Source organism: Lepidochelys olivacea (genome assembly GCF_965140295.1).
Source record: "Lepidochelys olivacea isolate rLepOli2 genome assembly, chromosome: 10".
NCBI lineage: Eukaryota > Metazoa > Chordata > Testudines > Cheloniidae > Lepidochelys > Lepidochelys olivacea.
Window position 1 is genome coordinate 11,199,202 of NC_140420.1, and position 26,526 is coordinate 11,225,727.

Sequence of the window (26,526 nt, forward strand, 5' to 3'; positions counted from 1 at the left end):
AGGACTCCCCAGCCGAGCCCGAGCCTATCTTTCAGACACTAGCCACAGTGGGTCCTGGTGGAGAAGCCCAGCATGGGGGAGGGGCAGGAAAACATGCATCAGGTGCTGGGGTGGGGAACAGCACAGGGCACCAGCACCTGAGCAGGGCGGCAGGGGGCCAGTAGCTAAGAAATGTGTGTTGGAGCTCAGGGGGCACTGGGCACCAACCACAGAGGAAAGGCTGTAGGAACTACCAGGAAGCCTCTTCCCAGCCTGGAGCCAGCTCCCTGCCCTTCCCCAGTCTTAGTAGCTCCCCTTGCTCCTCCTTCTTCTCCCCCCACCCCGCCCCACACTTTCAGTTGCACCATTTTAGTCATTCTGCATGATTCCACCTGGCATTTGAGGTTCTTCTGTGTGCTGGGTCACCACACCTGACATTTTGTGAGGCCCTGGCATGTCTCGTGTACCCTTTCATTATGTCCTCCTGCAAGGATTGTGGGACTACAATACAATCGCCATAGGTAATCAGACCTCCCGTTTCAGAGCATTTCCCTCTCACTGCACCAAGTTACAGGCTGGGACACCTGATAAGTAACTGGCCTTTGAAAATCTCTCCCCAGGGCAACAATGTCTTGGCTGTTATTCAGTTCATGAGCTTACTTACAGTGGCTTCATTAATTACCAGGAGGGGTCTGAGGTGAGCTCTTTGTCATTGTAGCTAGTAGAAGTTTTGAATTTGCATGGGCACCTTCTCTTAACCCCTAGCTTTTCCTCGGTCTGCTCCAATATAGGTCTAAAGGTTAAAGCCACTTTGCCTTCCCTTCCACTGCACTGAGAACAGTTACTCCAGAATGGAGAATCAGGACATAAGTCTTTGACTCCAAGACGTTTTCATGTCGCTGTCTCCAGTAAGAGATGGCCCTGAACTAAGCAAATAACAAATCCTATAATGTATGTGGAAACAGTACAGTCTTCATCCATGCACCTCTGTCAATTTATCACCATTCTGATTTGCAGCAACTAAATTTGGACCCTTCATTGAACAAACTCTCCCAACTAATTTAACTTTAGTGACCAAGAGCTGTTGCCAGTTCATAGCCAAGGGAAAGCAGCATGGCAATTGGGACCACTTATGAAAATGAGGGGTTTAGATAGTTTTTCTCTGAATCTTCATTTTGCTACTCGGGCAAATTATGACTCCTGTTAAAAAGCAAATAACAGTTTTTTAAATGCTTAGGGCAGGTCTACATTTAACATGCTGCATTGGTGCAGTTGTCGATGGGAGAGAGCTCGCCCATGGACGCAGTTTATCCACCTCCCCGAGGGGCAGTCGCTATATTGACAGAAGAAGCTCTTCCACCGACATAGCGCTGTCTACACTGGGGGTTAGGTCAATATACTACATCACTCTGGGGTGTGGATTTTTCACACCCCTGAGTGATGCAGTTATACTGGTTTAGATCCGTAGTGTAGACCAGACCTTATTTTGTCTGAATTATGTACAAATTCATCCCCTTTGGAGCCTGGTGTTTTCTGGGACGAGCTTCCAAGGCATTTTGTGAGAACTTCAAGAGTCCGCCAGCCCCCTCTGTAGACAATCTCCAATGCTGCAAAAACAGCAAATGTGCTATTTCCAGTGTACTGTTTATAATAAAAAAACTATATTGAATTTTTGCTTTAACAGACTTTTAGCACATTTTGGGCCCAATCCTGACTCCTTATGCATCCCAAACTCCTTGGGCGCGCAAGGAATGTAAGATCAAGCCCTTTATTGGTTTTAACATAAATCTTGGGCCAAATTCTCCATGGTTTTGCCAGTGCAACTCTATTGATGTCAGTAGCATTCCCACAGTGTAACAGAGAGGAGAATTTCACCCCCAGAATGTGATGCTCCATGCTCCAGTGTCAAGAGTTTTGATGAATTTATGAAAACACACCAGGAACTGACAAAAAGTGTTTCCGTAAATCAAACAGTTAATAAAGTTCTCCATTTGACTTTTCCCTGGCAGCCCATAGGAGCTTTGCCCACTGACTTCCGCAGAAGCTGAACTGGGCTGATAGAGAGCTGCCTTCATTGCTGAGGGTACAGTGCCTGTACTTTTAAAAAAGGAAACAAGGAAAAGAATAAGTTTATTTTCAGTACAGATGATGGATTTTTACAAGTGTGCACGTAAAACAGCTTCCATCTCCCCTGCCCCAACGTTTCCTCAGAAATGCTGCCTTCACCCTCCTCTCTGGGTCAGTAGTTTTAATGGAGGTGAATATTTTCCGGAGAGTAACCTTTCTGCTTGTGATTTGTTCAACGGCTCAGGAGTTATAATGGTCGCCATAAGATTTATATGATTGCTGTCTGTGGCACAGATCCAACAAGGTAATAAAAAGTGTGTCTGTTCTAGCTTCCTCGGTCACTTTTTTCTCTCCTCTTGGCCCCCCCTCACTTTTGCCCCTTGCAGACAAAAAGGGGAAACAATGTCAGTCCGTTTAAATTGCAGCTTTGGCAGAACTGGGTTATACCCATTTCACATAGGACGTGTCCTAAATGTAGTTGGTGAATTACTTCTTTCTGGAGGATTGTCACAATGACTTCAGTTGAAGTTAAAAGTGGTTTTCGGATTTTACTTTAAATCTAGACGTCTCTTCCGCTCCACATTCTCCTGCCAAATATTTGGATTCCAGAAGAGACAAAATTTAGTGGGGGCCATATCCTGCCATCAGTCCACATGCAAAACTATCTACTGAAATCGGTGGGGAGTTTTGCCTTTAAAATCACTGGCAGATAGGGCTCTTCCATTTTTATACAAAAAAAACTAGTAAATTTTGCAAAGCTCATGAAAGTAAAGAACAAATAGCATCATTAACAGCTGGGCATAATGTATGTAGTTCCTGTGCAAGTGTGGCAGAGGGCTAGTTCTTGTGAAAGCCCCACTAAACCTCATCTGCTTTCACTGCTGTATGTTGCATTGCTTTCCAATGTAATCAGCTGTGATGGGTCTGTGTAGCAACTCAACAGGAAAGAGGACTGTGTCAAACATCCCTGGAAGTCTATCAGAAATGTCAAACTAAATGTTTTAGTTTAAAGACTTTTTAGTTTAAATTTTTAGTTTAGTTCTGTAAAAAATTACTATAGGCTTAATACTTGTTTCTTCGGTGACTGAATCTCTGTGTAAAGTAAATAGGTATAGCGATGACAGATGCTTGGATTCTGGTGTCTAATGTCTGGTTTGGCAGAGTCAAATATACTTTCTCTCTGCATGAATATCACGCTGTTCTGTGAGCCCTCCTAAATAGTAACATTTTAAAGTAAATTGGGTGAGTTGTGAGAAAATTCATAAGCATGAAGGTTCCTTATCAGTGTTAGAAAAACAGTCTTTGGACCTGATCAAAACTTCATTGAAGTCAGTGGGAAGACTCCCATTGACCTCAGTGGGCACTGGATCGGGTCCTTCATTGGTGATTAAGTTTTCCTCATTAATGTGGATAGAATAGGATATTTGCTCTGTGAATGCTGGAATAGGCTATATGGTGGTAGTATGTACATGGATGCCATTAGCAGTTAACAGATTGTTTCCCTTTTGTTTTGTGAGTATGTTGTGGACATATGTTCATAAACTAATTCTGAAAAATTGATATGTGATACATAAAATCCTTCTACATAATGATCATTGTAACAGATATCAGTATGTGCAATGCTAGATTGGTTAATGGCTATGGGTTTGCTTAATGGGTTTCCGGATATTGTTTCTACACCTAAGCAGAAGAGCCATTTCCATAAAAATTAGAAATAACCATGAAGAAACTCTTAAAATATTTCCCTCTGTGAATTCTGAATCCTGAGCATAAGTAAGCTGGGAAAACACCTGAAGTCACTTTACTGTGTGTGTGTTTTAAATAGGATTATTTACTTTCTACTTGCAGCACTCTATGGGTTCTTCCAAAACTCTACCGCTGCACCTTAGTCCTGAACAAGAACGAACTCTTCCATTCCAGACCTCGCTCCCACACTGCAGTTTCTATTTATTGGCGTCTCCTGAGCAAAGATTTGCAGTTCCATCAATCTCTAATGGCTTTGTAGCAAACCCAAAGATCCACTTTGTTGAGATTATCAAACTCATTTCACTGGTGACCTGGGAGAGTTGTGCTTCTTTGTGCAGCCTTTGCTATGAAAGATGTTGATGCAATTTGAAACATGAAGTATTTAAACTCTTGTCTCAAGTCAGAAAGGGGGTGCTTTTCTTTTTCTTTTGCTTTGATTGTTAGAAGAAATAAAGGGGCCTTATGTTTCCTATAGGGCTGGAAACACTGAATCAGTTTATTTTTACCTGAAACTCTCTGGTCAGAAGGGAGGATGGGACTTCTGAGGCATCTCCACTTGGAGTGCTGTTGTACATGTTGGTGTTTGTATGACTCCCCTGTGCTTGTTGGGGCTAATGACAGTAGGAGCTCCTGGTTAAATGCTGCTGACAGTTATGGACATGCAATGCCAGTGAATTCAGGGGTGTTGCGCAGGTGTGAGAATCTGCTGGCCTTTTATGTGCATTACTGTTGAGGATAGGTTGAACTCTCCTCTTGAAGAAAGCAATCAGAAAATGATATTCATGGCTGACAGTCTGGGCAGAAATGCTGGTAATTTTAACCATCACTTTGGAGGCTGGCAAGTTGTCAGAAAGCTCTGGCAACAGGTTCCGACCTTTTTTCTATAATGTGGAAGCCACAATGACTCAAAGTTGCATCAACATGGCATTGATGCTAAGTCACAACCTGATAGTGTGTCAACCTGAAGCTGTTTCAGGGACAACATCAGAAAAATGGCTTTTGAGCCTGTTAAATTACAGGCGTCACTAACCCTATATGGGATCCTGAGCCTACATTTGAAACATTAGCTATTGGAGGCAAGCAAGGGATAGAATTCCAATTTGGATAAAAGTTCACAAATTGTAAACATTCTTTGTTTCTGTTTCTTTTTCCTATATCTAGGTTTCACCTGCCTGAATTTCATATATATCTGAATTTTGTTTTTAATGGGCCCATTATTGATTTGTGAGAAGAAGAAAAGGTTGAATTTATGAATACTGATAGAATCATAGAAACGTAGGGTTAGGAGTCATCACGTCCAGCCCCTGGGCTGAGGCAGGACCAAGTGAACCTAGACCATCCCTGACAGGTGTTCGTCCAACTCCTGCTTAAAAACCTCCAGTGATGAGGAATCCACAACCTCCTTTAGAAGCCTATTCCAGAACTTAAATACCTTCAGAATTAGAAAGTTTTCCCTAATATTTAACCTAAATCTCCCTTGTGGCAGATTAAGCCCATTACTTCTTGTCCTATCTTAGTGGACATGGAGAACAATTGATTACCATCCTCTTTGTAACAGCCCTTAACATATGGAAAGACTGTTATCAGATCCCTGTCTCTCCATCATCTTTTCCCAAGACTAAACATGCCCAGTTTTTTCAACCATTCCTCACATAGATTTTTTTTCTAAATCTTTTATCTTTTTTGTTGCTCTCCTCTGGACTCTCCACATCTTTCCTGAAGTGTGGTGCCCAGTATTGGACACAGTGCTCCAGCTGAGGCCAGCTGGTGTCTGGCCTTGGCTCTGGTGCTCCAGCTATGTACCAGTGCTGAGTAGAGCAAGACAATTACCTCCCGTGTCTTACCTACGACACTGCTGGTAATGCATCCCAAAATGATATTAGCCGTGCACCTCTATCACATTGTTGACTCTTATTCAATTTGTGATCCACTATAACCCCAGATCCTTTTCAGCAGTCTTACAGTTATTCCCCATTTTGTAGTTGCCCATTTTGATTTTTCCTTCCTAAGTGAAGTATTTTGCATTTGTCACCTTTGTCTGGCTTGTCCTCGTCTGTCCCTCTACGAACGCAAGTCAATGCCACACCATTCTATTTTGTTGCAAGCATGTTCTTTCCATTTCTGGCCAAAGAGTTTTGTCATGGGATCAGCCCAGTGCATTTTCGGTCTGCCCATCAGTCGCTTGTGGTCTCTGGAGATCCAGTCACTGATGCGGGTTGTCCACCTATTGTCTTGCCTGCGGACTACATGACACACACCCCTTCACTTTGCATCGTACATCGCCTGCACTACATTGTTCACCTCTGTATGCCTTCTGATCTCCTCATTCGGTATATGATCACAGAGCTATATCTTACGCATTCGCCTTTCCATTGCTCTCTGGGTGATAGTGAATTTTTCTTCCTCTGCTTTTGTCATTGACCAGCTTTCTGCTCCGTATATCATTGCTGGCAGAACAGTGGAGTTAAACAGTTCTTTCCCCTTCTTAATGGGCAGTTCATCGTCCAGTAGGGAAATCTTTATTTTGTTGAAACTTGGCCACCCTGCCTTTCTCCTCCTACTGCATTCCCCTTCAAATGAGTGGATGTGATCAATTGTTGAATACTCTTAGCGGAAACCAGCTTGTTCTCTGCTTTTGTGCATTTCAAGATCCTGCTTAATCTGATTGAGTATGACACGGGTGAAGACTTAATACACTTGTGAGAGGAGTGTGATCGGACAGTAGTTGCTCAGTTCTTTTGTATCACCTTTCTTCATCAATAGTATTGTTTTAAATTTCTTCCATTCATCTGGAACACGCTTAGCACTTGTCTTTACTGAATTTCATTTTGTTGAATTCAGACCAATTCTCAAAGTCATTTTTAATTCTAATCCTGTCCTCCAAAGTGTTTGCAACCCTTTCCCTCTCCCCCTCCCCCATTTGGTATCATCTGAAAATGTTATAAGCATACTCTTACCTATATTTGAAGCTGCCAAATTTAATTTGAATTTTCCCAAGGTCTCCTCAGCACTGGTATAGTAGAAGTTTTGCCGGTTAGGATTGGGGTATATTGGCAGATTACTGCAGAGCATGTATCCTAGAAATGAATGTCCATTAATCAGCTTTTTATGATTATGAATGTTGTTTGGGATAAAAATTTCAAAAGCACCTAAGTGGCTTAGGCTTATAAGCAGGGTTACCATACACTGAGTTTTCCTGGACATTGCCTCTTTTTTGAGCCTCCATCCTCTGTCTGGGAGGATTATTCAAATAACAGGCAATGTCCAGGACTTTTTTAGAGCCAGATGCTGCAGCTCAGAAAGAGCCCCAATTGGTCCGCTTCCTGATGGGTCCCTTCCCTGCATTGACAGCTGATTGGTCCATTCCTCTGCAGCCACAGCTGGCAGATCCTGCCTACCCAGGCCCCAGCTCCTAGCCCAGGGTAGGGGCCTGCAGAGAGGCACTGGCTGACAGCTGTTGCTGCATCCTGGACTTGCGCCAGCTGCCCTGCCACCATGACAGGGAGTGACGCTGTCCCCCACCACCACCTCCAGTGAGTACCCCTGCTGCACGTATCATCTCCAGCTCCCCCAAATGTACTCTCCTCCAGATCCCTTCGCCCCTCCCCGACAGTGTCCTCTTTTCGGAAACCTGAAATATGGTCACCCTAAAGTCCCATTTATTTTAATGAAAATCCCAATGGGAGTTAAGCACCTAAAATTTTGAAAGTGGGATTGAGACTTCTAAGTCACTCAAGTGCTTTTGATAACGTTACCCTTTGTTTCTTCTATAAAAAACCTCTGAAAAGACCAAAAAAATTAACACACGAAAGTTAAAGTTGTGACAGATGAGTTAAAAGAAAAACCCAAGGAAATTCATAGTTAATGGTGCTATTGCTTTCTTAACTCACCACATTATATTAGGGTAGTGTAAGGATGTCAAACAGTGATTAAGTAGCATAACTTATTTGCTGTAGTGCCCAGACATTACAGAGCAAGTTAAGAATGGAGTGTCAGGCGTAATTGTGCGTTTTCTCGTTGTATTGGCTTGTGTTACATGCCTAACATTACTTTAAATGTAGTTTTGTGTATGTTGGAGTTTTCTCTTATGTTTCCCCATGGCTAGTAATATTTTGTGTTGTAGTTTTCCTCTCTTTCATGTGCCATGTTATCCATTACTGTCACCAGCCCTGCCAGGATGTCCTTGGAGAGGCGCCTTAATGGAGCTGTCCCAGTTAAAGAAATTCAATGTGATTGAGCTGCAGCAAAGAATCAAAATCCAAATATCTGAAAGGGATGAATAATAACTAGGTATTAAAGCATATTGGTTATTTATTACTGGCAGAAGGCAGGAAAACATTAGCATGTAAAAGCTTCATATTAATCACTGCTGGTGAGTGGAAACCTGAAAAGTCACCTCTATCTTTGCTAACTCCATTTTCATTATTCCTGGTGTGTTATCACTCTTCCAGCCCTCTCTCCCCCAACATCCTCAGCTGGTAAGAAGTAATTCTGAACAGGCAGGCTACAAAAAGAGACAGGGTTAATTACAGGAAATAGAAGTAGCCAGAATGCCAAAATAGGGCAGGTGTTTTCTTTATTTTTTACCTGCTCAGATCCAGCTTCAGCTACTGTCTGCAGGGAGGAGGGTGAGAATAAAATCCAGAATCTGAGTTGTTGTTCACTGTTCTTCGTCAGGGTATAAATAGGGGCTGCAATCTCAGCTGGGGAAAAAATCTATGATGAGAAATGGAGGGCAGTGCAGTGCTTAGAGTAGGGCAACTGGGCATCAGAATTCCTGGATGCATTCCTGGCTCTGCCGCCAATTCACGGTGTTCCTCTGTCTACCCAAATGTAAAGTGCGCATAATGATACTTATGTGCCCCATGGAGGTGTTGTGAGAGTTAAATGATGTTTGTAAAATGCTCTGTGATCCTCCATTGAAAAGTGCTGTGCGAACACCCAGTGAGCTTGATTTGATCTGAGAGGCTTTGCCAGCAGTCAGGTATCAGCACCTGGCACTTTCCTGGGCCAGCATTACAAAGCTCTTACTTTTCCAAACACACATCAGAGATGTAAACTCCCTACCTTTAGGCCACGCTGAGGATGACAAGATCCTGTTTCATCTGAAAAAAGAAAAGGAGTACTTGTGGCACCTTAGAGACTAACCAATTTATTAGAGCATAAGCTTTCGTGAGCTACAGCTCACTTCATCAGATGCATATTGTGGAAACTGCAGCAGACTTTATATATACACAGAGAATATGAACCAATACCTCCTCCCACCCCACTGTCCTGCTGGTAATAGCTTATCTAAAGTGATCATCAGGTGGGCCATTTCCAGCACAAATCCAGGTTTTCTCACCCTCCACCCCCCCCCCACAAATTCACTCTCCTGCTGGTGATAGCCCATCCAAAGTGACAACTCTTTACACAATGTGCATGACAATCAAGTTGGGCTATTTCCTGCACAAATCCAGGTTTTCTCACATCCCCCCACCTCCATACACACACAAACTCACTCTCCTGCTGGTAATAGCTCATTATGTGCTCACCAGTATGGGGGTGGGGGGATGTGAGAAAACCTGGATTTGTGCAGGAAATAGCCCAACTTGATTGTCATGCACATTGTGTAAAGAGTTGTCACTTTGGATGGGCTATCACCAGCAGGAGAGTGAATTTGTGTGGGGGGGTGGAGGGTGAGAAAACCTGGATTTGTGCTGGAAATGGCCCACCTGATGATCACTTTAGATAAGCTATTACCAGCAGGACAGTGGGGTGGGAGGAGGTATTGGTTCATATTCTCTGTGTATATATAAAGTCTGCTGCAGTTTCCACGATATGCATCTGATGAAGTGAGCTGTAGCTCACGAAAGCTTATGCTCTAATAAATTGGTTAGTCTCTAAGGTGCCACAAGTCCTCCTTTTCTTTTTGCGAATACAGACTAACACGGCTGTTACTCTGAAACCTGTTTCATCTGGAAAATCCTCAGCAGCCCCGAGCCATCTCTGTAGCAGTTCCACACTGGGTAGAATGCTGCTGGTTCTTAGCCACTGGGTATGTCACATTGGCAGGCAAACTGTTTTGTATGCAACCTCATTCCTGCGTCTTTCAGGATTTCAAGCCCTGCCCTGAAGTCTCAGCAATGAAGCCAGAAGAATTAAATAGGTTTCAGAGTAACAGCCGTGTTAGTCTGAATTCTTAAAAAGAAAAGGAGGACTTGTGGCACCTTAGAGACTAACCAATTTATTTGAGCATGAGCTTTCGTGAGCTACAGCTCACTTCATCGGATGCAACTGTAGCTCACAAAAGCTTATGCTCAAATAAATTGGTTAGTCTCTAAGGTGCCACAAGTCCTCCTGTTCTTTTTAAGAATTAAATAGTAACCAGGGCCAGTGCTGTTAAGGCCCATCTACTTTAGAAAATATTAGAGAGACAAAGTGGGTGGGGTAATATCTTTTGTTGGACCAACTTCTGTTGGTGAGAGAGACACGCTTTCGACTCTGTCTCTCTCTCACCAACAAAAGTGGGTCCAATAAAAGATATTACGTCACCCACCTTGTCTCTCTCATATCCTGGGACCAACATGGTTACAACAACACTGCATACAACAATGAGAAAAGGTTGTCATTTACAGCTAGTTCAAGTACCAGCAATACTCTTGCCCACCCACAGCATTGCTCCAAATGCTTCCCAAATAGTCCAGAAATCATTTCACTTGCACTAGCCCGGGCAGCTCCTGTGAACATTTCCACCCCCACCAATTCATTTCCAACCTTTTACTGATAGAGTAGGTGGGAAGTGCAGATTTTGTGGTTGCACTGGTTCACTCAGCTCTCCCAGTGTTCTCCCACAGTGCTTCCCCGCTTTTCAGTGATGACTCTGTACAGGGTTGTTTGGGGTTTTTTTTTGGCAATTTGTGCTCCTCCACTACGGCAAAAAGGACCTGTGCATCCTTGCTCTGAACTTACCTTAGGCAGCTGTGGCTGTGTGATTGTGCAGGAACCTGGCACACTTGTTCCCCCTTACACTCACACTGATACACAGACCCAGTTGCAAGAACTTCTGTCTTCTGCTGCTCAGGAGCTGCGTCAGAGGAGCTGGCAGAATAACACACATACACACACTCCTAGGAACAAGCCCCTTGCTCTTAGGGTATGTCTTAGGCCCGTGTCAGCTGGCTCAGGCAATTGCAGTATGGACATTCAGGCTCAGGCTGGAGCCCGAGTTCTGGAACCCTACCCCTTCACACAACCTCCTTTCCCTCTGGAGCTATGGGAGCTAGAGACATGGTAAGCCCAGAGGGAAAGGTGCACAGCCCACGGAGGCCTGGATGTGGGCTGAAGACTCTTGTGAGGGACACTAGGTTTCTATATATTTTGTAGGACTCTGGTAAGCCCCCCAGTGCTCCTCTTCTGCACTGTTTATGTTGCTGTTTCACACTGGAGTGAGTGCTACCACAAGGATAGAGAATCTTTCCCAGTAAAGAAAAATGGGGCACAACAGCCTTAGAAGAGCTGAAATTCTGGCAGGGCAAAGCAGGAGTTAAATTGGCTGCTGCATCACAGTTGTGTTTTATGCTTGCCTGTCACCTCATTTTCCATGGTGACTTCATTAGCAGTGAGCTGCTAATTAAATTTCATATTTATGATGAGAAAATAAAATCATTGACCCTTTAAGTAGTCCCCCCCCTTTTTTTTTTTTTTTTTTGCATTTAGACTCAGCCAGCTGAGTCAGCAGTCAGAGCGTCTGCAAAGATGAAACTTACCAGCTTTCACAAGGAAGATAAATAGAACAAATAATGATGGAAGGAGAGTCTACTCTGAAACCATGTAGTTATTACACTATATTAATTTTTTAATGCAAGAAAACAATTCAGTTTGCTCTTCTCAGAAAGCAGTGTTGCTGAGAAGAAGGGAAAGACCCTTTTTGATTTTTTGAAGGGTTCAGGATGTAAATATTAATCTAACTCTCAAAAGTTTGTTTGTGATGGGAGATAATACGTTGAAAAAGACTTTAGACTGGTCCACTGACAATGATTACCACCATCTACTCACCAGTAGACTGTCTATGTCTTGGGTTCCCAAGGATTAAATATTACCACACATAAGCATTGATTCATGGTGCCAAGTGTCTTCCTCTTGGGATCTGTAGTTTTTCTGTAGTAGTGTAGAGTTTATATGGTGTCAGCAAACCAGAACTATAAACTACTACTCCCAGCAAGCTTTGTATGCAAGAAGTGCTCTATAGCCGCATCCTATTCATGCAAAGCGAACATCTGAAGAAGGCTTTAAGGGACAGATTTTCAAGTGCTCAGCATCTATAACTGAGCCAAGATTTTCAAAGAGCTCAGGCAATTTAGGAACCTAAATAAGGGACAGATTTTTTGAAGGGCTTGGTACCCAGCAGCTCCCACCCATTGTGACACATAGGACCAGATTTCCTCACCATCTGGGCTAGGTCTTTCAAAAGTCCAGGTGTGATATTTCCCGAGGGCATCTAGGGTTGTGAGGCACCCCACCACCACCTGCCTTTAGCATGAGGAATTCTTGTTTGTGCCTACCAGGAGTCAGCTCTCCAACTCCACCGGCAACACAAGCATTCCCCTCGAGACGTGTGCAGGCCCCACATTCCCTCTGCGGGTTAGTGATCAGCACACTCCAACCCCTGACCCCTCTGAGCATCCACCCTGGAGTGTCTAGCTCCTGTTCCACTGAACACTCACAGTATTCACAGATTAGCTGCTCCCAAAGAAGTATTGTGCACCAGTTTACCAGTTTTCCTTCAGATCACTGCTCTATTTAACACACAGCACTTAAATATGGTTGAAGTGAAAACAAGTAAAAGTTTATTTAACAAAGCTTAGAGATTTGAGAAGCAGAAGTCAAAGTGTTGAAAACAAAAGGTTACATGTAAAATAACATCATGATACACAAAGACTTAATTACTGATATACTCTCCTGTCTAGTGAAGTTTAGCCCATCTAAAGTCTTTGCAGCATTTTCCAGCCAAGATTAAACTGCAAGTCACACAATGATCAGCCAGAGAGAGAAGTGTCTACTATCCCCTGCCTGATGCAAACCTGTTTGTCATCTTCTGGGGAGCTGTCTTATGACTTACATACCTTAAGAATATCATTTTCAGTGTAGACACATAGCTGCTTAAATATCCATACATACATTTTGCAATGATTAGGACAACCAGTGTGTTACTAGCTGTCGGTAGAGACCTCACATCCCACCCTTTGATGCACTATTATGTAGATATCAGACCCAGGCTATCCCTGTAAACTCCTATGCATCCCTTATGTCCTCTGCCAATTGACACCAAGGGGTCCCTGGGTCACACCAGCCATTATTTTGCTGCTTACATGGCAGCTGAGTTCTTTGCAAAATATGATCTTGATTGTGGGTTCTGAGCTTGTTGAAAAAAAATAAAAAATCTAGTCCTAAGGCTCTTGAGTAGAGGTGAGAGCTGAAAGAATTCAGTCCTCAAGTGTGGGAATTATTTACCCATTCTCAGATTACAAGAAGAAGGTGACCATCAATGGATCTCAAAGGCAACATGTTTAATGAAAGCGAATAGCTCTTTTGCATAAAACATAATTAACCCTTGGTAGTGGGTGAAATGAGATAGTGAGGCGTATAACTTGTACCTGCAATCTCTTCAGTTCCACGAGCTAGAAGAAACATGGGTAAGTATTGTTGTTCCTCATGTTTCAGGAGAGAAACCAAATACAAAAGGGGAAATTTTTAAGGGCCCAAATGATACTCTGGTACCGTGCCTTTAAAAAAACGTCTCTCTAAATACTTGGGATTAGGATTCTTCCACCTGCACCCCCTGTCATGTTTTTACAGTATTGTCCAGAAAGGGTGTTTTACTGGTACTGGCCACTCTCAGAAACAGGATATGCATGTAGATGGAGCACTGTTCTGATCTGATCTGGCAGTTCCTAACTGCTCCTTTCCTATGGTGAGAAAGGGGAATTCAGTCAATAGTACTCCTTCATCCTGGGTTTCCCCATACTGCTCCTCATGATGACCACATTCTCTTAGGAGAAGAAGGTAGTTAGATTTCTGACTCATTCAGTTCTTGGCTTCTCCACTCTTCATCAGTGATGCAGCTTGACTCTGAATTGTACAAACTGGCCTCTTCTGTGGTGTAAGTGGAATTGCCATGTTTCACTAGTCCTTCTGGGAACAACTTTTCCATACTGGAGTTTGTACCTCATCTTATTCTCCTTGGGTAAAGCAATGTGTACAGTTTCAGCATAAAGCAGCACAAAGGTATTTGTTTAACTAAGTAATGTCTGCACAGCACAAACAGTAACGTTTGATGCTATAGGACCTGCTATAAAGGTCCTGAGTATTGCTGTTATTCCTTTTCCCTGGCAGTGGGATAATGATTAATGGAGAACGTTGCTTACAGGAACAAAGTACAGTCCCACCTGTTAAGGAGTTAGGAGTTCATTACAGTGGGGTCATCATGCTGCTTCCCTAATAGGCTGTCTCAAGGGAATGTTCTCCCAGGCTGGGAGTGATCTTGTGCATTCCATCTCTCTTTTCCCCACCCTTTCACTGATGCACATGTCACTGCAGAAGGACCTCTGTTGCAATGTCTGCGGAAGAGAGGGCTGCCTTCAGGTAACACCCGTCTCCCCCATCACATCCAGAGCAGAGCTCTCTATCTCCATGAGACACTTCCTCTTTGATTTCCCTCTACAGAGGTGTCATGTTTTAAAGTCACCCACAACCTCTGTTTAGAAGAAATGGGGAAGTGAGGCAGCCCCCAACACCTCTCCACCTGCTATATATAGACACAGCATTTCTGAGAGAGGATGGTGGGTGTGCGCTTCCGGAGCTGTGTCACACAGTCCCGCTGCAGCAGCAAGTGAAAAGGCAGGACGCAGAGCGAGAGGAAGGAGAGGGGATCAGAGGGGGTCACAACGAAGGGAAGCCAGTTTAATGAGATGAAACTTATTTAAAAGATTCAGCCAGTTCTACATGAAAGGCACAGCTTTCTAACCAGCAGAACAGCAGGTAACCTGCCAGGAGCTGCTTCTCACTCCTAGCAGGGCATTGTCCTTCCTCAGCAGTGTTGCATTTTATCTGTTGGGTAACTTTCCTTGCCAAGTGACATCCAGATTTCTGTGTGTGGTTTGTGCTTCGCTGGCTGGGAAGAGCTCATGGCACTACCGGCTTTAAGCCAGGGATACCATAAAGGCAGTCTGAGGAACATTGGCACTGCCCATCAAGAGGCATTTCCAAGGAGCTTCATGACTGAGAATGGAGCCTATCACCAGTTGAGTAAGTATGTGCCCCCCAGAGGCTAGCGCACCCTCTGCTAAGTTGTAGCACAGCATCATATCCCATCATTTGGCCCAATGATTCTGGCTTGGAAAGATACCTGATGCCTGTGTTATGTATGGCATTTACTTCATTCTTCAGGCAGATCTGAGAAAGAAAGGTGTGAGCACCTGGACTAGTACATTAATGGATGGTGCACCAAAGAGTAGTCTTTACATTACAACTGTTGGCATTTCGAAGGCATTAATTACAGGGAGGTACAAAATTGAATAAGTAGTTAGGTGAATACTATATATCTGAGGTTCAAGAAGTAGGACACAGATGTTAACAACCATTGGTCATAGGATGCTGAGCGGTTTATGGGACGACAAATTCAATGGTAAACAGTTAGCTGGTAAACATACAAGTAATTGATTCTATATAGAGAGCTAGGTGTCAAAGCATTATACCTGTGTATAGTACACTTGAGATGTTTGAAATAGCTGTCATATTCCCAAGAAAGGACAGAATTGTTGTATTGTGATATTTTATTTTAGTGGTGAGGTTTTGTGTCTTATATTGCCTTACGTGTTGGGAGTAGTAGGTCTGCGAAGATCCATCTGTCTGCTGAAACTGTCAGTCAGCTGGTCACTTGTTCATATCTCATATTTCTTGTATTTTGTCTAGCCACAGTGTAGTACTCTCATTTGTGAGCAGGAGTGTGACAGTACATTCCTAACAGTATGGTGTTACTGGATCTCCTACAGTCTTTTGAGTAAAGTATTATTCATGAATTTATCTGGGCCAAGATGAAGACAGCAGAATTACATGAATGTAACAGATGAAAATTTGGGCCTTTCTGCTCATTGGAATGTCACATGAGTTTGTGCTTATTTCTTGCTGAATTTGGACACTTCCTGGAAAATGAGACAATCTGGTCCTGACTCTCAGACATTCCATGTCATGAATTGGTTGTTTGGAAATGACAGAATACTGTACTTTCAACAAGAATCCCATTGACCTCACTGGATGAGAGAAACATTGCAAGTTTGAATTTTGTGGATGCATGTTCTAATCCAGGTAACATATGGGTTTACAATAAGCCAAAACTTAAGTAAATAACACCTATGATAATTGTATATGGTACAATTACATTTCTTTCTCTCTTAATATTTATCTATTTGTACTCATAAAAGGGAGATGCTAATAGCACTGGTGAAAACCGGCTATAATGCACGCAAGGACAGTGGGAGCTTTTGCTAATGTGGGAATGAACCTCTGTCCCAACCTTGGTTCCCACACAGCTCTGTCAATTCAACTTAATCATGAGCCAAGGCTCACTGTACCAGAGTTATGTGCTAGTTTATGGTGGAGACGAACACACACACACAAATATATACACTAAGTAGGGTTACAATTTTGTCACAGAAGTCACAGAATCCATGACTTCCAGAGACCTCCGTGACTTGAGCCTGCGGCAACTGGAAGCTGCAGGGTTCCCTCCTCCCCCCACCCCCGTAGCCAGCTGCTGTGGGCGGTGGGGGTGCCCCGTAGTCCCTGGCAAACAACGGGTGGCAAGGCCCCCGGGAGCTCCCAGCCATCGTGGGCGGGTGCCACGCAGCTCCCCACGGGCAGTGGGGGTGCCCTGGAGCTCCAAATCACCGCAAGCTGCTGAGGTGCCCTAAGCTGGGAGCCATGGGAAGTGGGGTGACCCCACAGCTCCAAGCTGGGGCCCTCTGGGATGGTGTGGGGACCCCACAGCTCCCCATTTTGTCACGCATATTTTTAGTAAAAGTCACAGGTAGGTCACAGGTTTCCGTGAATTTTTCTTTATTGCCCGTGACCTGTCCGTGATTTTTACTAAAAATATGTGTGACAAAATCTTAGCCTTAACAATAAGACCTAAGCTAAAATCACCAGACTCATTTGCACTGGTGGCCAAAGTGAATTTTGAACCCAGATCTCCTGAGTTGAAAGGCTGGCGAATTGACCTTCCTCTACCTAGCATCTTGTCCTCCTCTTCCTCTTAACTCGTAACTCTTCCTCCTCTTAGCCTCGTTGGAGTCCAGATCCCAGTTGTAAAAGCAGACTGTTCACCACCACTAAAAACAAGTGTGAAGCCTGGCAACGGGTTTTCTGCAATCTCAACACCTTTCCCTAGATCAAGTATCTCATGAGCCATGTACTACCCAAGGACAACAGCCTCTTTTTATACCTCTGCTTTTCCCACACACGAGTAAAAAGAGCGTGTCTGTGTCAGCAGCTAAATGCTGCATTCAAACAAAAAAATTCCAGTTTTTAAACATGTTTGTATTACACTATCATCCTCATTGTCGTTGTCCTCATCATCATGCACAGTAGCATGGAGGATCTGTAAATTAAAGCAAAGCTAAGTGTCAAGCTTTCGTCTCTCTGCTTGCTGCTTCTCAAATCCTTTTAAATGCATGAAGTAAATTCCTATGGTAAATTATTAAAATTATTGTACCATTAGCTTGATTTGCATGCTCTGAACTAACCCTAATCTTTAGCATGCCAAGGTCTGTCTCCGGACCTCCCCATCTTACACTCCCTGTATTTTCCCAATTGCTTCTCACCTCTCTCCATTTTTACTACAACCCTTCTTACTTTCATCCCCATCTCTCTTGTGTCTCCTCTTTGTCTCTGTCTGCATTCACCTCTCTCTCACCTTTCCTTCTTCAGACACTCCTGGGGGAATACTGCACCTTAAAAATTCTGCACACAAGATTTTAAAATTCTTCAAAATTCTGCAAATTTTATTTGTCAAAATTTCACTATATAATCACACCAGTTTCAGTTATTTTGGTAATTTATTTCAAAATACCTGTCAGCAAGTATGTCTGTAACAATACAGACACTCACAAAAATTCCCCCAGGAGTAGAGAGGCAAAGAAACCCCTACAACAACCCAGCTCCTTTTTCTCTGCTCCCTCCCCCACAGAGCCCAGCCAGGGGGCCAGACACTCACACTCTCTCCCCTCTAGAGCCCAGCCATGGCCCTCCCAGCCCAGACACTCACAGCACTTATGGCCCCCCCAGCCCAGACACCCTCCCCCCCGGGAGGCCAGGGATCCACAGGGAGAAACAGCCTGATGCTGGGTCCCGGGCTTGCATGGTGATTCCTGCGCACTGCCCCCTCCTTCCTTCAGGGTGTGCTGGAAACTGCAGCTGCTGGGAACCCTCCAGTTCCCCCGGCCTTGTCTTCTATTTGCAAGCTGGGCTCTGCACTTGCCCTAGTGGCAGCGAGCATCTCTGCAGCCCATTTCTGTGGGGGAAAAAGGAAATTCTGTGTACACAACATTAATTTCTGCAAAATTCTGCATTGTGCAGTGGCGCAGAATTCCCCCAGGAGTAACACTTGTCAAGTTTCAGAGTAGCAGCCGTGTTAGTCTGTATTCACAAAAAGAAAAGGAGGACTTGTGGCACCTTAGAGACTAACCAATTTATCTGAGCATAAGCTTTCGTGAGCTACAGCTCACTTCATGGGATGCATTCAGTGGAAAATACAGTGAGGAGATTTATATACACAGAGAACATGAAACAATGGGTGATCCGATGAAGTGAGCTGTAGCTCACGAAAGCTTATGCTCAAATAAATTTGTTAGTCTCTAAGGTGTCACAAGTACTACTTGTCAAGTTGTCTGTCCAGATCACAGGTTTAATCATTCCTTTTTCTCTTAGTATGTATTGGGAAATGACATGGGTAACGCTTTCAGAAGAGTCTAAGTTAAATCCCATTTTCAAAAATGACTTCGACTCTTAGGAACCCAAGTCTCATTGTCTTAGGGCTGGTCTCCACTGAAAATTTACATTGGCATAGCTATGTCTCAGGGTGTGAAAAATCCACAGACCTAATCCTGGTGTAAAGACAGTACCAGGTCAATGGAAGAACTCTTCTGTCAGCCTAGCTACTGCGAGCTACAGCCTAGCCACCTCTCTGGGAGGTGGATTAACTACAGTAGTGGGAGAACCCCTCTTGGCACTGTAGGGAGTGTGTACCCTGAAGCACTACAGTAGCACAGCTGCAGCTATGCTGGTGTAGCATTTTAAGTGCAGGCGTAGCCTCACAGCGTTCAAAATGGGCTGTAGACTCCTAAGTCACTCACAGATGCTTTTCAGAATGATTCCTCACACAACTAGTGCTCAGATGCTATGGTGGTGGGTGGGATAGAAATACCTGCATAGAAGAGAATACACACAGAAAGGGTGGCAAAAAAGCCTAAGAGTAGCTACCCCGCTGTTTGCGAAGGAGGGTTTTTTCCATTTTCTGTGTTTTTATTATTGGTAATGGATGTTGTGCAGGCAAATCTGATTGGATGCTGCCGGTCTGGGCTATTACAATCTGTTGTGGGTTTTGCTATTCAGACAAAATTAGTCATTTTCCTTCCTGTATGAGAACTAGATAAGAACTCTTGAAGGGCTAACGCTAACAGACTTGAGGAATGTACAGTAGGTTTGCCCTGGACCACAGATATCTTACCAGATGGAGAGAACTGCAGAAAACATGAATCTTAATCTTGTACCGGACTGAAGTCACTGTAGGGACAAACTAAATATTATTGCTCTGATTAGGAGAACACATGACCTCCACAGCAACGTCTTATAGGACAAACCAGCATTCTCAGTAAAGGAGCAATTTGCCCTTCCACAAAATAGATGAAAGCTAGGGATGGTAATCCCCATGCAACCCCAAGTAAAACTAAATGGAATAAGCAAGAGTGTGTATGGTTCAGATATTAAGCAAGATTATCCTGGCACGTGGAACAATTGCCAGCATTCTGTCTTCGATGTGTGTCATCTTTTCTAGACTGTGAAGTGCAAAGCCACTTCTGAGCACTACGCAATAACGATAATAATTGATCCTTGCTTCATCCATGCATGATTCTTTCACTTTTTGGTGGAATGGAGTTTTATGTGGTTCCATTATTAGTTGGGAAAGTAGAACTCTTCTGAGGTTCATTCCAGTTGTTCTCTCCTGTTTACAACTCCTGACTAGGAACTAATCTCCTGCGATTTATTCCACTCGTTTAATATTTCATAAGGACATAAACATGAATATAGGGACAACTTTGTAGATTTCTCCTTTTTATTCTTCTAGGTCTGAATCTCTTGAGGAAGTGATAAATATGAAAAGTGAAGAGGAATTCTTTCTCTCTCCTTTTGCCAGCAGTGAGTTGGGTTTGCTTCTAGAGCATTCTGAACCACAGTGTAGGTGTTTGATTTGGATTGTCCCTCTCTCGCTTCTCTGATGTGTACTGAAAATGATAGTTGGTTCCCTTGTGGACCCAGAGGGAAACTGAATAACGGGTAACTCTCTTGTGAACTGGGAGTGAAATCGAGTGATGTATGAGCGTGCCTCTCAGCTGTCCTCAGTGACGACTGTGATAGGCTGAGCCTCTCCTTTGGGTCACACTCAAGCAGTTTGAGTCTCTTTCACTTCCATAGTCCTTTCCCCATTTGGGAACTTTACTCCAAACTCTATGGCGCTATGGGGATCTCCTGCTTAAGGGGACATTCAGCCTCTGAGTTCCCTTATAGAGGTCTGATTTGTATGTCAGTCTGGCACAGATGGACCTGGGTCAAGGTTTATCTTCAACCCCTGCCCTGCAGTGATCAGGATGTCCTGGGTCTAGTAAGTCCTTGTAGGCAGCAGAGTCTTGTCAGCTGTTTCCCTCTCAGCTGCTTTGTTGCAAGAGTCAACTACTTCTGAGACACACCAGCTTTCCTCCTGGTTGCTACTTCTTCCTGTGACAAGCTTTCTTTTTTAAGCTTGCTTCCTTTAGCTGGAATACGCTTTGCAGGTGTGCCAATTTGGTACCATTTGAGCCCAGAGAAGCTTGTTAGCCTTCTCCAATTGGGATGAGGGCATGCCTTATGACAAGGACCCAGCTTTACCTCACTGATTCCTTGCAAATCTAGTAATGGTCTCTTTCCCTCTGTAAGTTATTTGTAACAAGAAACCTGACTCAGTAAGAGAAGTGGATAGAAGGTATTTATGCTAATGGAAAACTATATTGTGTTTAAAACTTTCTATTCTATTTTTTATGGGTCCATCATTTTATATCTTCTACATTTTGCTGACCTTGGGGCATTTAGCAAGCTGGTTGACTCTCTTATAGACAGAGAGAGGGAGTGCTGATAGCAGTGGTTGTTTCAGTGTCCACCCAAACTATGTAAAGCAGAAACGTAGCTATTTTCAACCCTGATTATCCAGCAACGCTCTCAGCCTCCTAGAGATACTTTGAGGATTTCAGAATCTGAAGTAATAATACTGTGGTAATAATAAATAACACTTCCCGAATACCTACCATCCTGGGATTTCAAAGTGCTTTGCAGTTACTAATGAATCCTGCCTTGTGATGTTGGTATTTATTGCTATCCTCATTTTCAGATGGGGACACTGCAACACAAGGAGACTAAGGGTATGTCTAGTCTAGACACGATAAATCGACCCCCGAGCGCTCTCCCGTCGACTCCTGTACTCCACTGCCGTGCGAGGCGCAGGCGGAGTCGACGGGGGAGTGGCAGCAGTCGACTCACCACGGTGAAGACACCGTGGTAAGTCGATCTAAGTACGTTGACTTCAGCTACGTTATTCACGTAGTTGAAGTTGCGTAACTTAGATCGATCCGCCCCCTGCCCCACGAGTGTAGACCAGGACTAAGGTTCAAATTTTTAAAAGCAGGCTCTGATTTTAGGTTCTCCTCCTTTAGGGTATCCAAATTTAGACACCTGTCTGGACAAACTTTTCAAATGTGGCGCCCAGAGTTAGGTATCTAAATCCATAGTTATGCATCTAAATAAAAGGGGCCTGATTTTCAGTAGTGCAGAACACCCAGAACTCCAGCCGGAATCAGTGAGAGTGGTGGGTGCTCAGAACCTCTAAAACTAGACTGTGGTTGTCTAAAGTTCAGCACCTGCAATTCAGAGGCCACTTTTGAACATTTGGCCTTCAATGACCTACCCAAGGCTATATGAAAAACTAGTGGCAGAGTCAAGACAAAAAACACTTTTCCTGGTTCTTTAAGCAAAAGAAGTGATTTCCTTATCACATTTCACACTCTGATTTTCCTTTGGGAGAAAAAATAGCACTAAATCCTTCTCTTTTTATTGTGTTTTGTTGTTGTTGTATGTTGCTCTGATACTGCAAAGCTGCATCTATACAAAGAGAGAGGGCTTATGAAAAAAGTTCTCTGCTGTCATTAGTATCATGATTAAGGCTACATTTTTGTCAAGGGTATTTTTAGTAAAAGTCACGGACAGGTCACGGGCAGTAAAAAAAATTCATGGCCTGTGACCTGTCCGTGACTTTTACTATATACCCCAGACAAAATATTGAGGTGGGCGGCGGACCAGGGGTGCCATGAGTACTTGAGGGGGGGAAGGCCGGGGTGCACCGCGGGTGCTGGGGAAGGCAGACATGGGGTGCTGCGGGTGCTGGGGGGGGGCAGACTGGGACGCCGCAGGTGCTGGGGGGGAGGGTGGCAGTGGCGTGCAGCCCAGGACCCCCGCTGGTGCTGGGGGGTTGGTGGGGCTGGCAGGCTCCCTACCTGGCTTCATGCATCCCCAGAAGCAGCGACAACCCTGTCCCTCAGCTCCTAGGTTTAGGCACGGCCAGCCAGCTCTGCATGCTGCTGCCACGCCGAGCACCAGCTCCCATTGGCCATGAGCTGCATTGGCGGCCAATGGGAGCTGCAGGAGTTGTGCCGGGAGGGAGGGGCAGTGCACAGAGCCCCATGGCCGCGCCTCTGCCTAGGAGCCAGACATACCAGCCACTTCTGGGGAGGTCCCCCCCAACAAAGTAAGCGCCACCCAGAGCCCTCACCCTCTCCCATGCCCTAGCCCTGAGGGCCCCCCCCAAACACCTCCAAACTCCTGCTGCTCGGGAAGAGAGGCACGGTGACCTGAGACTGCCCCAGCAGCAGCCATTGTGGCTGACCCAGGGGCTGCCGGAGCTGCTCAGGTGGCCCCATGGGCCAGTCGCACTGGCCACTGCAGAAGTCACGGAGGTCCTGGAAAGTCACGGAGTCTGTGACTTCTGTGACCTCCGTGACAAACTCGCAGCCTTAGTTATGATTTATTGTATTAGGTGCTCTGCAAACACATGCTACGAGGGCACTTCCTGTCCCTTGTGTGCCAAAGAACCATACAAAGGAAGAGAATGAGCTAAAACATACACACAAAGTGTTGCTGATGATAATAGGCACACAGCTTGCAGGTTCCAGCTTTAAAATGTTATCTTTCTTATATAACCCTTTTCTTTTTTATAAATATTATTTAAGACCTTGCTTTTATTTCAACTATTTAGCATCAAACACTAACCCACTCTCTCCCCACCCCCACCCCGTTTGTATATTAATGTGTAGTTAACATGAGAATTTTCTGTGTTGTGGTTTCTTTTTAACTGCCACCACACTATGAACATCTGTGAACAAAATGCGGAAGTCCAAGAGACCCAGATAATTCACCACTTCCAGAATAAACTTCCTCCTCCTCCTCACTTGCACGGCACCCTGTGTTTTTTCGTATCTCACGAAGGAGCAACCAAGTGACCCACAGAGATAGCTGAACACTGTGCTCCCACTCAGTTCTAGAGAGCAGGGTTTGGTTCTGGTCACCTCAGGACTGATAGAGTGGCAAGAATTCAGAGCAAAGTAATGGAAACAATTAAGGGGCTGAAGGAATTAACTTCTGCACCATCATGGTGAATGCTGCTGTGTTGAATAGAAGTCTGGCCATGGGAGCTTTTTCACAACAGTGTTTTAGCAATGCTCGCTTGAATTGCAGAACAACAACTCCTCAATCCCCAGGATTTTTCCCATGCTGTTCTTGTTGCTTTTAAGGGAAGCTCCTTGCCTGTCCTGCCTTTGGACTTCCGCCTAACTAAGAGACCCCAGGATTCAAAGCTAAACTCATTCACTGGATGTTGTTAGAATAAGAATTAAACCCCAAGCATTTTATCTGTCTAAAAATGAAGCTTTAGATCTGACCTGGAGATGAGTGCTTTATGGAACCCTGGGTGGTTTTTTCACCTTGATCAGTGGAGAGCAGTCCCTGGCATGTGAAAGAGTGAAGGCTGAGAGAGACCAGAGAAGAGCTTTAACTGTGAGGTGATTTGTTCAGTCAAAAAATATAACAAAAAGAAAAAAATAGCAAACACATAGGAAGGTGCATTTGTGTGAAACAGCCAAGAGAAGGCTGAGAGAGAAAGAGAGAGGGGAAGAGAATGCTTCTTTTAATGTAAAAAGGAATTCTCTCTTTTATTCTTCTGAATCCACGAAGACCTTTGAAATAGTTAGGACTAGCTGGAGGTTATTATTGGATTAAGATCTCCAACTGTTAAAGAATATCTTGTATACTAAACACTGAAAGGAACAGCGGGAGAGCAATTTCTCAACTGCTGTGGTTAGTCTTATTTCTTTATGGCCAAATCACTGTTCAAGTCAGCCCAAGTTTGTGTATTTGCACCTGTGATTTGTGATGGATGCCAAAGTGTTTCCATGGTATTTAATAGTCTCTGAAGGTGTCAGGTTACAGCTCAAGAAGTGCTGGAATCAGATGCTAGAGAATGCTTATAAAAATCAGATGCAATAAATGGTTACACATTTCAAGGACATTGAAATCTGTCATTTTTAATTGGTTTTTATTTTAAGTGAAAACAGCTTCTCTGCAAAGGTGTCAGAAGAAGGAAGGGCAGAGGCAGGGAATAATACAATTCAGACATGCAGGAAGTGTGTGCTGCTGGAAGTCTCTTCTCCATTTAAAACGCTTAGCCACTCATGCAGTGAATTTGTTAGTTTTCATTGGCCTTCAGTTGACCGCCTCTGTTTCCTGACCAGAGCACCAAGGCTCCAGCCTCTCACTATTATTTAATTCATTATAGAGTATTAGGTTAAATAGACATTTGGTGCTGTCATAGAATCACGTTTAGTTTTTCCAGTGAACAGCTGGAGTAATTCTATGGAAGAAAATGGAGTTACTCCAGGCTCACACTCTTGTAAATAAGAACAGAATCCGACCCAAGGAATCCCACAACAGCAAAACCCTGAGCTCCTGAAGGGAAGAGGGTGCTGTATTTTACTCACTAATAGCCCCTGTAATAGACCAAGCAGCAGCTCGGAGAGGAGTCAAGGATGTTTGTCATGCTGGACTTCAAAGGTGGGAGATGTAAAGAAAGAAGCAAAAAGGCTCTTGTATGGAGACGAGGACCACGCCTCTTGGATGTTTTAGATGGCTAGTGCATGTGTAGTAAATCCTTGTTTTATAATGAAATTCTTATATTTCTAAATGTGGGGGATCTTGATGGAGGGGTTTTTTTAATTCCTATGAAAACGTTTCTGCAATAGAGTGACAGGTTTCAGAGTAACAGCTGTGTTAGTCTGTATTCGCAAAAAGAAAAGGAGTACTTGTGGCACCTTAGAGACTAACCAATTTATTTGAGCATAAGCTTTCGTGAGCTACAGCTCACTTCATCAGATGCATACCGTGGAAACTGCAGAAGACATTATATACACAGAGACCATGAAACAATACCCCCTCCCACCCCACTCTCCTGCTGGTAATAGCTTATCTAAAGTGATCATCAAGTTGGGCCATTTCCAGCACAAATCCAGGTTTTCTCACCCTCCGCCCCCCCCCCGCCCCACACAAACTCACTCTCCTGCTGGTAATAGCCCATCCAAAGTGACCACTCTCTTCACAATGTGTATGATAATCAAGGTGGGCCATTTCCTGCATAAATCCAGGTTCTCTCACTCCCTCACCCCCCTCCAAAAACCACACACACAAACTCACTCTCCTGCTGGTAATAGCTTATCCAAAGTGACCACTCTCCCTACAATGTGCATGATAATCAAGGTGGGCCATTTCCAGCACAAATCCAGGTTTTCTCACCCCCACCCCCACCCCCATACACACACAAACTCACTCTCCTGCTGGTAATAGCGTATCTAAAGTGATCATCAAGTTGGGCCCACATTGTAGGGAGAGTGGTCACTTTGGATAAGCTATTACCAGCAGGAGAGTGAGTTTGTGTGTGTGGTTTTTGGAGGGGGGTGAGGGAGTGAGAGAACCTGGATTTATGCAGGAAATGGCCCACCTTGATTATCATACACATTGTGAAGAGAGTGGTCACTTTGGATGGGCTATTACCAGCAGGAGAGTGAGTTTGTGTGGGGCGGAGGGTGAGAAAACCTGGATTTGTGCTGGAAATGGCCCAACTTGATGATCACTTTAGATAAGCTATTACCAGCAGGAGAGTGGGGTGGGAGGAGGTATTGTTTCATGGTCTCTGTGTGTATATAACGTCTTCTGCAGTTTCCACGGTATGCATCCAATGAAGTGAGCTGTAGCTCACGAAAGCTTATGCTCAAATACATTGGTTAGTCTCTGAGGTGCCACAAGTACTCCTTTTCTTTTTGCAATAGAGTGGTATTGCTGAGTGAACTCCGC

General features: G+C 44.2%; 1 protein-coding gene across 4 annotated transcripts in view; it reads left to right on the top strand.

Annotated features, from left to right (window-relative positions):
- The window catches only part of CARD11 (caspase recruitment domain family member 11), a gene marked incomplete at its 5' end in the record, with an annotated part of 71,283 nt that overhangs the window by 2,937 nt on the left and 41,820 nt on the right, over nucleotides 1-26,526 (top strand). Inside the window, one exon of one of the 4 annotated variants that reach the window (XM_084642072.1) lies at nucleotides 14,336-14,415. The exons of 1 other annotated variant lie outside the window; for it this stretch is intronic. Coding sequence is in view for 2 of the 3 variants with exons in the window: in XM_084642069.1 (XP_084498195.1) it covers nucleotides 14,958-15,078 (121 nt within the window). Of the gene's footprint in view, nucleotides 1-14,335; nucleotides 14,416-14,957; nucleotides 15,079-26,526 lie in introns of those variants that run through there. 2 more of the 4 variants (XM_084642069.1, XM_084642070.1) reach the window with 2 other exon arrangements.